We start from the raw sequence: 15,377 nt of genomic DNA on the forward strand, positions 1-15,377 counted from the left end.
GGGGCAGGCATTTCAGTCCGAGTACGCGCGCTCCTGTGTGGCCGCTAACATGAGAAGGTCTGCAAGGTCCTGCCTGATGGGCATTAACCTTCATTTGCATATCAATTGAATTTAAAATGCAGGGCTTGGAAGCCAGCACTGATTTTTCAAAAACAAATGGCGAATGCTGCAGGGAAATGGAAGAAAGTAGCTTAGAGGTGAAGAAAAGGACTGAGGGTGTCCAGAAGCTTGAGGGATTGCTTATTATGGCTCATTCTCCTTTCCTCAACAGTGAAAATTTGGACCTTTGCTGTGTTTTAGAGGCCCTGCGGAGAAGGTTTGGGTACAAGACAAAGAGAATTTAAATTCTACCCTTAAAAAAAGAAATCTTGCTCACATCCATTGTTAAGAAGCCTAAACTGAATTACCTCATTATATAAAACCTGATCTACATCCTTCTAGCAGTGACACTGCATCCTACTGCAAAACTTCATTATATATCCATACATCAGAATAAGTGTAAGCAGTAGTAATTAATGACTGTTATTATCATCTCTTGCAATTGATAATGACATTGCTGTTTCTACATATATTTGACCCATTTTTTCTGACGTCCACCATTTGTTGACCCCATCTCGCTCAGTGCAATAAGGACTGTCTGATATTATAAATCAGAAAAAATTAAACAGTTTGTTTAAGCACATTGTCCATCACTGGAGAACCACAACTTATGTTGTGTGCCTGCATCTTAGGGACCAGTGCCAAACACAGCAGTGTACAGAGGTAGGACAGAGAAGACAGCATAAGGGATGTCATCTATGTCAAGATGCATCCCTGCACGGCAGGGGGAGAGTGGGGATCTTCAACATCTCTTATAAGCTACTTACAATGCCGTTCTGACATCTCTACATTGCCGGTTTCGCTCCAATTCAAACTCACAGATTGTGATTCACAGCACCAGGCAGGTGATTCCCTCAGTGATCTAAATTCATACCTTCACTGAAGCAATTCCGGCAGCAATCTGGAGTTGCATGACGAGGTGAGTGCGTGATAAGGTTAAATGCCGGGGATATTCCCATCGTACTACCACTAATGAAGCCTTTCAGAGGAGAAACATCTTCAAACTATTGAGTAATATTTCATGTTGTATAGAATGAGCTCTATCTGAAATTAAGATTTTCCTGTAGCATCCTAAAACAGATAAAAACGGCGAGTTTCTGAACTGTCACTCCACAAATGCCATGCACAGGCCAACACGTTTTTTATACAGTTTTTACAAATGGTTTTTATCTCACTTTTGGCTACAAATTTGGTAACAATTTAGTATATGGACCAATTCTCAAATTTGGGTCACAATTTATTTTAAGATCAATTCTTGGTGACTTTTGCCTCAATAAACTCCTAAATTGCTGCTTATTAATGGTTAGTAAGTTGTGAAGTTTAGGTATTGGGTAGGATTAGGGATGTAGAATATGGTCATGCAGAATATGTGCTTTATAAGTACTAAAAAACAGCCAATATATTAATAATAGGCATGATAATAAGCAACTAGTTAGTACATAGTTGCTTATTATCATGCCTATTATTAACATATTGACTGTATTTTTAAAAGCGAGAATTGATCTTAAAATAAAGTGTGGCCCAAATTTGTCCTCACATACACATGCAAGATATCCTATATGTTTTGTATGTATCTTGTATAAAATAAAATAAATTAAATAATCGAATGAAGCTTTTCAAAGTGCATAAATCTGCAAATTATAACACTGTAAAAAGTGATTTTCTTACTTGGATTACAAATATCTAAACATTCTTAAATCAAGATAAATTACTTGAGAAGCAAAATGACAGATATTATTTTTTTCTTATTTTAAGCACAAACTCAATTTTGAAAAAAGTCTAAAAATTTAGGTCATATTGCTTCTAAAGTAAATGTCTATTGATTTAATAATGTTTTGCACTGGGAAAACAAAACAAAAATACAGAGAAGGAAAATCACATTTTTTTCAATAAAAACAAATGCTCTAGTCAAAGACAAAAATAAATTTGCTCTTCTCTAAAAATGGTTGAGTGCCTCAATTCAGAACAAATTAAAACAAAAAATCTGTACACCAACTTCAAGAATTTATATAATTAGTAACTTAAAGACACTGACGTTCTGAGACGCATGGTCATCAATTTACTAATTATGAGATAAATTAATAGTGTATATAAATAACTTAAAGTTCAAGGAAAGTAGCAATAGCACACATAATGAATTAATGTTTGATTGAGTCAATACAGTTAAATATAGACCAAAAGAGACTTTAGCTTATGTCTCCTGCTTTTCAGATGTTTTTTTCCCCCTCAAGAGCAGAGTCTTTGCAACCATTTTTGTATTCCTTACAGCGCCATCAGTAAGAATCAAGTACCCCTTCACTGACACCAAAGCAGAAATCTGTTTCATTGAACTCAAATTATACTGGAGACTACTTAGCTTTATCATTAGCATAACAATGACCATTATTAAAATTATTCACTTTGAGTGAGACAAGTAAAAAACGCTCTTGCAGAGTCATAGTCTGCTTTATATATTTAACACAGTAAAATCTAAATCTTTCCAAGCGCCCCTGGAACCTGCTTTAGTACCTCCTGGAGAGGAAGAGATGTCAACAATGTCACAAACTATTTTCTAAAAGAACTAAACCAAACCTGAGATCAAAAGTCTCCATGGCAATGAAAGAGCAACCCAAAATATTTCTAGAGGTAGGACTTTCTTCAGTGCTTCAAGTCTCAATACAGTCAGCGCCAAGCTTTCAGTCGTAATACAAAATCAAAGTTATTATCAGATATGAGTAAATACACATTAACAAATGTTTTCGTGCCATGCACTACAAAGGCGACTATCAATAATTGTCTAGTTAAAGTAATTCTCTGAATTTGACCTCACTATATTTTCTATAATGCAACCACAAAGTAAACAACCGTAAACCCTTATTGGTAGCACTTTATTTTACAGTACGTGTACTTTCCTGGTACATACATGGTAAATATCTTGTACCTACAGGCAAATGAGTGGTAACACAAAGTACTTACCTGAAGTGTATGTACATGGTAACAAATAAGAAACACGGCCGTACTTAACAGACGTACATGCATGGTAATTAGTTTGTACATACAGACAAGTGTGGGTAAGAACGGTCACTTACAGGTAGTGCCTGTACATGGTAACTAATTAGATACTTTACTGTACTTACTAATGTATATACATGGTAAATCTGTAGTACTTACGGACAAGTGGGCACAAACAGGCAGGTCCTTACAGTATCCGTATATGGTAACTAATAAGACACATTACTGTACATACTAATGATATGTACATGGTAAATATGGTGCACCGACGGAAAAATGTGCTATTATGTGGTAACAAACAAGACACATACTGTTCTTGGTATACACGTGGTAAAAATGTAGTACTTACAAACAAGTGTGTGTTAATCTTAAATTGCTCTCCACAACAGTGCTTACAAAGTTTGAAGAATTGGTAATTCCTGTGTAATGTTTATGTAAAACCGTGCACTTTATTTTACAGTCCTATTTCTATATACTTACTATGTAGGTACTGGTGTATGTACCTATTAGTTAATGTACAGAACAAGTTATGCGTTACTCAAGTTGGGGGTATAAACATGGATCAAGGTACTTACTAAGTGACTGATGGTAGATGGTACATAGTAAGTATATGGAAATAGGACTTTAAAATAAGTGCACCGTTTTACATAAACATTACACAGGAATTACCAATTCTTCAAATTTTGTAAGTACTGTTGTGGAGAGCAATTTAACATTAACACACACATGTTTGCAAGTACTACATATTTACCACGTGTATACCAAGTACAGTATGTGTCTTGTTTGTTACCACATAATAGCACATTTTTCTGTAGGTGCTACATATTTACCAAGTACATATCATTAGTATGTACAGTAATGTGTCTTATTAGTTATCATATATAGATACTGTAAGGACCTGCCTGTTTGTACCCACTTGTCCGTAAGTACTACATATTTACCATGTATATACATTAGTAAGTACAGTAAAGTATCTAATTAGTTACCATGTACAGGCACTACCTGTAAGTGACCATTCTTACCCACACTTGTCTGTATGTACAAACTAATTTGTTTGTGGGTTCCCAGAACAAGACTAAAATGTAGGGGAGATAGAGCCTTCTCTGTTGATGGCCCCAAATTATGGAACGCTCTGCCTCTATCTATCAAAACTGCTTCTACAAGTGTCTGAATTTAAATGCTTGTTAAAAACTCATCTTTTAACTCAAACTCAACTGATAGATGATCGGGTTGTTTTAAGGTTATATGTTTTAGTTGTTTATGTTTAGGTTTATGTTTTATGTACAGCACTTTGGTCAACTAAAGTTGTATTAAATGTGCTTTATAAATAAATTGAACATTGAACATTAATTACCATGCATGTACGACTGTTAAGTACAGCCGTGTTTCTTATTTGTTACCATGTACATACACTTTGTGTTACCACTCATTTGCCTGATATGTGGCAATATCTATATTACAAGATATGTACCATGTATGTACCAGGGAAGTACACGTACTGTAAAATAAAGTGCTACCCATTTATTATAACAGCTCTCTCTCTCAATAAAACATTGATTTTTAGAAGAACACCTTTAGTTAGTGTTTGCCACACAAACTCTAATAAGATTACTGTTGAAAATGGGTGTGATGTAAAACATAGCTTTCTGCAAGGTGTCGACTTTTTGAGCATGGATCCACAAATGAGTATGACAAAAAAACATTTTGAGAAGAGCAGAGAGCACTGATGTGGGTATTAGGGGGTAGAAGCAGAGGCAGAGTGAGAAAACACATTACACAAGGACACAAACTTTTCCAATTTACCTATGTCCCTCTTTGCCTGGACTCTTAACACCACAGATGCATCACCTATTACCCATCACCCTTGAGTAATGTCATTCATGACACCCTGCTAATGAAGCCAGCCTTCAAGAGCCCGTCGGACACGCAGAGTAATTACCAGCCTATCCGTGCCCTTGGTGTATATATACAATGAAATCCATGGCCTACTTTCAATATAAGAGAATATATGGAGAGCAAAAATGAGATATTACATCATAAAGCATGACATCCTAATTAGCAGTGACACATTCCCTACAGCAATGCCATGTCTGCCGTCAGAACAGTGCACTAGCAATCTTATCCATAAAATCCAATTTTACAGGCTAAATATCACTTCTGATTGTCTTTCTCTGTTAAAGGGGTCATTTTTCCCTTATTTATTTTTTCCCCTGAAGTCCATATATAATGTTAGATTTTTTTTTGTGCTAAAAAATTTATAATTTAGTTTTTCAATTTCTCCACATAGACTAATTTCTTTCTTTTTTTTTTTTTTTTTTGCTGCTGTGACTCCAATGTAAAGGCTTCTTTCACATGTGAAATATTGTCATAGCTTGAATTGCTTTTATGGTAAGTTTTGTTTACTGCTGTTATTTGAAAATAGAAAAGAAAAGTATTGCTTTTGTTATGAAAAAAAAAAAAAGAAGTGGTATAATAAAAAACATCCATTGAAATCAATGGCTAAAGTGGATTTCCAGACAATTTCCCACTTGTTCCAGAAGATTTGTGTATATTTCAAAAACATTCTAGGCTATATTGTTCATCTAAATGGAACATTTACAGCATGAAAGGCGACCGAGCGAGAAATGCTTTGACCATTCAAAAAGATCGAAGTTGCTTATGCAACACTGTGCTGATGTACTTCAAATGAAACATTTCATAATACATGCTGATACTGCTGTACATGAATGCTTAAGGTTGTCTTGTACAACAGAACAAATGACAACCAAAACATTCACAACCAAAGAAGAAAAAGGGCCTTTAAAGGAAATGGAAATATAAAGTTGTGAATACGTGGAGCTTAAAGAGAAGAGATACTCACAGCTGGAGAAGATGAGAGGGCAGGAGTGTTCATCCATAGGAAAGTTATGCAGCTGAAGCTGGCACTCTGCATTTATGGTCAATCTATGAACAGAAAAAGTAACATATAGCTATGATGCAACAGACATTTCAGTACAATATTATGCAGAAAGCAAAATGCATTTGCTTTAAGTGAAATATCTAAATCCCCTGTTTTACTTATGCTATTTTTTTTGCTACTTATGCTAGACAAATCACATGCTGATTCATGATATTTTATGATCAGATGTTGCCCTTACGAGGGCTGACAAATAATGTTTTCTGCTTATTTAACTTTTGGCAGTTAGATAAAGCTTGTTTGACAGATGTCTACTCTGAATAGGGTTTAATTCTCTTTTCGGTTCTGTGTGACAGCGACAGCCCAGTGTGTTACGCTCAGGTGAAGTCACTGACGTGTGAAGCGTCGGGTTCATACAAGTGTAGGATTTAAAGTTTTAATTATTATTTCCCACAGGAAGAATATAATGAACCACAGCTGTGATAACTGCATGCTTATTAACTGTGTAGCATGAATAAGGATGACACCGTTAATATGACAGAAATGTTATTCTCTCCTCTCATGACCAAGCATACTTGAGTTATAAAAATAAATAAATAAATAAATCTCCAGTAACATGTATTCTGATTAAATAAGCAACACATAAATTGCTAATATTTCATTATATTGTACTAGATATTGTACATGATCCCAAGTCTTTTTTTGAGGGATCTCAAAAGCATTAAAATGAACTTATTTGGAATATGTTTTGTCTAACTGTCACTGTCACTAGGGTGGGACCCTTTCAAAAGGTGCACTTTATGTGCCAATATGTACTTATAAAGTACTAATATGTAGATTTCAAGTACAAACATGTACCTATATGTATTAAAGTACCAATATGTATAATTTAAGGGTAAATAAGGTAGAGAGATGTACTTTTCAGCTTTTGTATCTTAGTTTATCACCCCAGTGACAGCTTTGTACCTTTTTTCTGAAAGCATGCTCCTATAGCTAGTTTCTTCACATGAGATCATTTCTGCAGTTCAAGAGTGGTTAATTACATGAATTTAAAAGTTATGCAGATCCATGAGAAATTATGGCAGAAAAGAAATTTCAATGACAAAAATAATTGCAATTGAAAAATACCAGTTATAATAATAATGGCATCTGCTAATAGCAAATTTAATTACGGTAAGTTAAAAATGATAAATGGACCACCTCATATAATAACAGTGGCATCTGTGAATACGTAGAGATTTTTATTTTTATTTTTTTTACAAATGATAACATACAGTAAATTATATTAGATCCTCTTCAGCTCATTATTGTTTCATGGGTTGAGACATTTTTTGTTTGCCTGAGCCTTATTTTGAAGTCTGTAATCAGTAATATGATAAATAAAGTATAATAATCAAGTAGATTATAGGTAAATTTCAACTGCTGCAAGACAAAATGATGGATTGGTTCTAAAGCATTTGAAATGAATAGACAAGTAGATACACACGGCTCTGTTGGCTGTTTAAACACAATCGCTTGCTTCAGTGAGTAACATAGCGCCAGTGGATAATTGGCTTACTGTAGCAACCTTAGCCTTTGCAAATATGTAACAAAGAAGCCATCATGGTAAATATTGCTGTATTGGTAAACAAATGTCCCGACAGCACATATTAAGTATTATGGTGAGGTATGGCAAATTAAATTTCTCATTTCTGAGCTCAGACCTGAATCGGTGCCACAGAGCTCTGCGCGTTGCAGCTCAGAAAGCGTACAGCACTCACAAATTCCAGCATTGTTTACTTCAAAGCTCCGATGACTGCAATTAAAATAGAGAGTGACATTTCGTAGTCTGCACTACCCTTTTCCCTTCACACTCCTCCTAAATACCACTGCTGCATGTCTGCTGTGTCACTGAATATCGATCACGAGCTCCATATGGGAGCATCTAGTTAGCCTTTGTTCCAGATTGGCTTTATCCGCAGAATTTGCCCCTCAGCATCAGTGCTGTTTCTCCTGTTGCCAAGGAAATATTTCACGGAGCGCTGGAGATGGCATGATGTAGTCTCTCCACTGGCCTGTGAAATTTCCTCTGGTCCAAATAGACGCTCTGGTCTTCAGGCAGCTGAGAGGCCTGAATAGGCCATCGTTCTGCCTGAGATGCATTAACAAAGTAGCTGTTTTGCCAAAATTCTTCAGCGCTTGTTCTCTGTTCATATGTTGTTGTTTTTGTCATTGATTTAACTCCACCTTCATTAGCACTTGTGAATCTGAAAGTATACAGGTGTGCATCTCAATAAATTAGAATGTCGTGGAAGTGTTCATTTATTTCAGTAATTCAACTCAAATTGTGAAACTTGTGTATTAAATAAATTCAATGCAAGTAGTTTAAGTCTTTGGTTCTTTCAATTGTGATGATTTTGGCTCACATTTAACAAAAACCCACCAATTCACTATCTCAACAAATTAGAATATGGTGACATGCCAATCAGCTAATCAACTCAAAACACCTGCAAAGGTTTCCTGAGCCTTCAAAATGGTCTCTCAGTTTGGTTCACTAGAGCACTATTCGGACGGGATTAGTTTTACATGGAGAGGTGGGGTAAAGTAATTTTTACCAGAGCTTCTCAGTGATTTTAGTCCCGTCCGAATGTGCCATCTCAGTAATCATTACGGACGATGTCAGTAAAGATTACGGTGACTTTTACCTTCTGTAAACATGTCCGGAAGAATTACCTCAGGTAATACTAATCCCGTGCGAATAGACCAGCTGTAAATATGTACGTAAATATTCCATAATTTCCTATTTAAAAGTAGTTTTCCGCGTTTTTTCCATGCTTGAAGAAACATTCAGTTGTGTTCTAGGTGGTGGGACAAGTCTGCGGCAAACCTCAAATGTTTTCTGAATATGACAATGCATACCATTCAGATCAAAAAGAAGGTCGAAACTAACGACTTGAAAGCACTTGTTAGAGGCATGAAACTTCTGTTAGCTTTAGGTAAGTGTCTATTGCAAACAGAATCCAATCATAATTTAATTAATTTAATTAATAAATCGATGGATGTAGCACACACATGACGACAGGGAGGTGACGGCGGTGCGTAAATCGAGTTACTCCTCCCACTTCTGGTAGTTTTACTGAGATTTCTTATCCCGTGCGAATTGGCCATTAATATTTCAGACGTCCTGTGGTAAATTAACATTACTCCATCTACCCTTGTAAAACTAATCCAGTCCGAATAGGGCTTAAGCTACACAATCATGGGGAAGACTGCTGATCTGACAGTTGTCCAGAAGACAATCATTGACACCCTTCACAAGGAGGGTAAGCCACAAACATTTGTTGCCAAAGAAGCTGGCTGTTCACAGAGTGCTGTATCCAAGCATGTTAATAGAAAGTTGAGTGGAAGGAAAAAGTGTGGAAGAAAAAGATGCACAACCAACCGAGAGAACCGCAGCCTTATGAGGATTGTCAAGCAAAATCGATTCAAGAATTTGGGTGAACTTCACAAGGAATGGACTGAGGCTGGGGTCAAGGCATCAAGAGCCACCACACACAGACGTGTCAAGGAATTTGGCTACAGTTGTCCTCTCCTGAACCACAGACAACGTCAGAGGCGTCTTACCTGAGCTAAGGAGAAGAAGAACTGGACTGTTGCCCAGTGGTCCAAAGTCCTCTTTTCAGATGAGAGCAAGTTTTGTATTTCATTTGGAAACCAAGGTCCTAGAGTCTGGAGGAAGGGTGGAGAAGCTCAAAGCCCAAGTTGCTTGAAGTCCAGTGTTAAGTTTCCACAGTCTGGGATGATTTGGGGTGCAATGTCATCTGCTGCTGTTGGTCCATTGTGTTTTTTGAAAACCAAAGTCACTGCACCCGCTTACTAAGACATTTTGGATCACTTCATGCTTCCTTCTGCTGACCAGCTTTTTAAAGATGCTGATTTCATTTTCCATCAGGATTTGGCACCTGCCTACACTGCCAAAAGCACCAAAAGTTGGTTAAATGACCATGGTGTTGGTGTGCTTGACTGGCCAAACTCACTCAAAAACAAACTCACCAGACCTGAACCCCATAGAGAATCTATGGGGTATTGTCAAGAGGAAAATGAGAAACAAGAGACCAGAAAATGCAGATGAGCTGAAGGCCACTGTCAAAGAAACCTGGGCTTCCATACCACCTCAGCAGTGCCACAAACTGATCACCTCCATGCCACGCCGAATTGAGGCAGTAATTAAAGCAAAAGCAGCCCCTACCAAGTATTGAGTACATCTACAGTAAATGAAGATACTTTCCAGAAGGCCAAAAATACACTAAAAATGTTTTTTTTATTGGACTTATGAAGTATTCTAATTTGTTGAGATAGTGAATTGGTGGGTTTTTGTTAAATGTGAGCCAAATCATCACAATTAAAAGAACAAAAGACTTAAACTACTTCAGTCTGTGTGCATTGAATTTATTTAATACACGAGTTTCACAATTTGAGTTGAATTACTGAAATAAATGAACTTTTCCACGACATTCTAATTGATTGAGATGCACCTGTATTTAGCACAGGTCTGGAGAGCTATATGAAAAACAAAGTATTAAAATGTTTGGGCCCGAGGCGAATACTAACTAAGTAACAAAACAGAAGACTATTCATTAAATCGCTAAATACAATGGTTACATTTGTTTCTCTAATTTGATTGGACAAGCGGCATTCCAAGAGTGCTGACATTTCCTAAAAAAAGCACTGGGAAGGGAAAATTTTTTTTTAAAGAAATTAATACTTGTATTCATCAAATAGTCATTAAATTGATTAAAAGCAACAATACAATAAATAAATACATAAAATAAATGCCATTTTTTGAATGCTCTATTAAAAATGAAACAGAATTCACAAAAAATTCTTAAGCAGCACTTAAAGTGCCCCTATTATGGATTTTTGAAAATTACCTTTCATGCAGCTCTAAGTGAATGAAAACATCCTACAAAGTTTTAAATCTGAAAATGCACCGTGTATAAAGTTATTGTCTCTCAAAAAAAAGAAAAGAATGGACTCTGAATCATTGAAATGAGTCGTTTTTAAAACGAATCTTAAGCCGTTTCATGTTGACGTCAACATGAAACATTAGCATATTGCCGCCCACTTGTTGCCACTAGATGGGCTTTTGGAGTTAAAAATAGCTGTTTCCCCGGTAACGGCTGTACACAAAGCAGCACTGCTCTCTGCTTTAAATGAAATTGACCAATCGGACCAATCACCGCGGATTAGCGACATGCAAAGGAGGGGTTTGGAAAAATGAATCATTGAGTGAATCGTTTGGGAGTCGTTGAGCAAATAAGGTAAAAATAAATGCATATTATAACAAAATGAAAGTGTTTTTTGACCTTGCATGCATGTCAACCTGATGTTGGGGACTCCCAAAACCAAAATATGAACCTTTCATAACCCATAATAGGGGCACTTTAAAATGATTTTTAACACTGATATTATGAAATGTTACCTGAGCACCAAACCAGCATATTTTTGAAGGATCATGTGACACTGAGAACGATTCACTGAAGAAAGTTCCTCATAGAAATAAATGATAGTGTAAAATACATTAAAATAGAAAACAGTTATTGTAAGTTGTAATAATATTCTCAATATGATTAGTTTTAGTGTATTTTGCTGAGCGTTAGTGACTTTCAAAACATTAAAAAACTTACTTGACCCCAAACTTGAATTGATGATGTTATGCAATATGAATGTCTTTGTAATGGTTGTATAACAGGCTCTTCACTGTTCTTTGCCAAGTTAATGCCAGCTTTCAGTATATTTATTTGAACACATGGCCTTTAAATCATGATTGTACATAAGCAGACAAGGTCTTGATCTTGCTGTTGTTCTCATTGGGGTGAGCTTTTCTGAAGGGACAGCTTGAAAAGGACATGACAAGCAATGTATCAGTGTGTGTTTGGATGTCCCGATTTGAATAACTAGGGCAGAGTCGGCTTCAGTGGACACCCACTCATCTGACTATATTTGGAAAACTGCAGCGGTAGTTTCAGACTTATGAAAAGACAACAATAGACTAGTTTCATGTGACAAGCCCATATTTTTCATATTTCCACTTTCACTTTGAATCAAAGTTGGAATTGCTTGATTGATAGTGCAATTCAAGTGAGAAAGAAGGATTTTATGCATTTTGTTACTTTATGTTGTTAACTATGAGCTTTGGGCTCTGCTTGTGTAGATGACACTGCTGAAGAAAATGTATGAACCATTTGCTTACAGTGTTAGTTTGCAATAAGCAAACGATGCTTTCTCATGTGCACCCCAGTCTGCCGTGATGATACATATGTATTTATAACGAGAATTGCCAGAGGCATATACTGTAATTCACATTACGGCTCTCATTAGTAATGTCTACAGTGGTGTGAGCACATTCACTCTCTGTGGTGTTTTATTAAAAAAATAAATTAAATAAAATAAGGTAGGAAGAAGGGAAATTGTGTGGTTTCAGATATGTTCTTTTTCTTAACACTATTGTGATCATTTATGCGATTTTTAAAGCAATTTTCAACACAACAGGATAATTGTTAAATTATTTAAAAGACCACAAAAAATAAATATAATCCAAATACGTTAAGTACAAGTACAACAATTTAAGTATTAGAATAAATTCTTATAGTTAACAGATATATCAAATAAAATATATATAAATTATGAATAAATAAATAAATTGAAATAAAAGCAAGAAATAAATAGGATCGATAAATGTTAAGTATAATGTGTTCAATATTAGAATAAATTATTACAATAAATAAACACACTATTAAAAACTTCTCAAATGCAGTCAACACATTAAGGATAGACACGAGTACTTCCAAGAACCCCAATGGAATTTAGAAGTTCTTTTCGCGTTTCATTGAATAACTTGAAATTTAATAAGAGAGTACCATTGTCACCCAGTGCCCATATGACAGAGGTCTATCTAAAGCTTCTTAATTAAAAGTTTTCCTTGCATCAACAAAAGGTAAATAATGTTTTTCTCAAGAGAGGAGGCAGTCGTCTCTTAAATGGACTGTTTGTTGCAGTTGCCATTCGAATCATAAGCACTTTGTTTGACCAAAAAGTCAAGACTGTGTAAGAGGTTGTTGTGCAGTTCATTCACAGTGTGAATTGGCCCCTATAAAAGATTAACCAGAGGACTCTGCTGCTGCCCATGCAGGGTTTCCAAAGGTTTGTTCACAAGCCCCATTTGCAGCGGGCTGCTAAATAATATATGACATCACAGGCAGTTTCTGCGGCTTCCTGGCCTAATTGTGGTCAAACCTAGCCTAGAGTCTTATTGAACAGATCCGTCACAAATACCAACCACTGAACCAAACTAGGCTAGTCGGATATGAACGACTGTCATCACATCTCAACATCACAGACACTGTAGTCACACCAGACCAGAAAGGCTGTCTCGCAGTGGAGCTCTAACCCAGAGGACAGGCGGATGTCACTGAGAGTTCGGATTTGCTGATCATTGGTCACATTTCCAAAGCCTTTAACGTTCCGATCAAAACACAGACCCATCCCAGACCCATCAAATATTATAAATATTACTTATCAGAACAGAACACTGTGTTTTGCTGTCTCAGAGAATACTCTTTGACATAGTGCCTTTGGCAGTGACTGCTGACTTTTTTGCTGTAAATTTGTAACTGTGGACCTAAATTCATCCCAGCTCCTGATATTTCATCAAGGACTTTAAAAGAGATGACCTAATCTGAAATAGAGGCGCCTAAAAATGTCAAAGTGACATCTGCTCAGTCTGGGTAGATGATTAAAGGCACTGGAAATCATATTTAGGAACAGAGGTTTTGGAACTAACAAAAAGGGGTGTAAAAAATACAGAGAAAAGGATGTTGTAGGACTGGGTAAAAAATATTGATATCTCGATATTAATTGATTCTCATTTTTACAGAACGATATCGATTCTTAAATCCCAAGAATCGATTAGTCTAGTCTGTTTTCAGTTAATGGAAGGAACGTTGAAGGGCACCTCCCATCCAATATATCGCAATAAGCATTGTGCTTTGGTACTTTTAATATGAAACAAAGTCTCAGATTTCAAATTTTGTCCATTGTATTGCAGTATTCAAACAATAAATGCCATTTTGGCGCTGTTTAATGTGGAGTGATAGATCGCTGCAGTGCCTCAGTTCAACAGGCGTGGCAGCGCGTAGCGTACGTGAACTGATCATCTCCTCCACATTAATACCAGTTTCAGCACGAAATAAACATGACTAAACATCCGAAGGTAAGTTAAAAGAAAGAGTACAACTTTACAATCCGTATCTTGTCTCATGTAATCGCTCAATCAGTGTTTCAGCCGCGCAAAGACGTCAATATAACAGCTTGCAAACAAATGTTACGTAACGTCACATTTACCTCAGAAAAACATATTCGGTGATCATAAACGCATTAGTCAGATAAAATAAAAAATAAAGAAAAATAAACTGTAGAGAGAGGCATTTTGCTAAATATATGCATCATATAACATATTCATTTATTGTTCTTCGATGTTTAATTTATGTTTGAATAAATCCATCAAGTTTTTATGACTGCCACCATTATGTTTATATTTCAAAAAAACTAATTGAAGTAGAAATATTATGTAGGCTAATTGTATATTTATTATTTTAAAAACTTCATTAAGTGTAATTTTAACAAATCAGTCAATTTTAACCTTCAATATTATAGTAATGTAGTACCAGCTGACTCTCGTGTATATTTTACAGCATTAGTTGAGAGATTCTTTTTCCTTGAGAAAATTTGGCATGTACTGTCTGTACCTGATATATATCCAAAATAATCGATATTGAATGGAATCGAATTTAATTGGTAATTCAATCAAATCTCAAAAATTGTGAATGAGAATCGAATTGAATCGTGAAATTTGTGTCAAAACCCAGCCCTAGGATGTTGTGTCCAAATTTTACTCAAAAGTTCACGAGCAAGTGAAATGGTTAATTATAGACTGATAAAATCATATCACAGAGTCTTTGTTGCATACTGTATGTGTTAGTATCCAACTAAACATATTACTTTAAAATTCAATTTCATTCATTTTGTTGCTATGTTTAAATGCTTGAAAAAATTGAAAGAACAACCACAAACATCTTGACATTTCCCTCCAGGTATCTTGTTGGGTCTCCATTGCAAGCGCATTACTTTAAACACGTTCTTTTCTTTTTTACAAACTGAGGAGCAAGTCAAAATTCTGTTCTTCAGGAATCAACTGCAGGCCACAGGCGCTGTAAACCCTTACGAAAATTAATAATGGTTTTACTACAAACAAAACGGTCCCACTTTTTATTAGGTGGCTTTAACTACTATGTACTTACATCAACAATAAGTACAATGTACTTTTTGTGTTCATATTGTATTGCAAAACACT

At 35.8% G+C, this 15,377-nt stretch overlaps 1 protein-coding gene across 1 annotated transcript in view; it reads right to left on the bottom strand.

The window, feature by feature from the left end:
* LOC131543086 (gamma-aminobutyric acid receptor subunit gamma-3) overlaps window positions 1-15,377 on the bottom strand; it is a 120,629-nt gene that overhangs the window by 25,959 nt on the left and 79,293 nt on the right. The window contains 1 exon segment of the mRNA XM_058780309.1: window positions 5,951-6,033. Coding sequence (XP_058636292.1) covers window positions 5,951-6,033 — 83 coding nt within the window.

This window comes from Onychostoma macrolepis, chromosome 06 (genome assembly GCF_012432095.1).
Source record: "Onychostoma macrolepis isolate SWU-2019 chromosome 06, ASM1243209v1, whole genome shotgun sequence".
NCBI classification, from domain to species: Eukaryota; Metazoa; Chordata; class Actinopteri; order Cypriniformes; family Cyprinidae; genus Onychostoma; species Onychostoma macrolepis.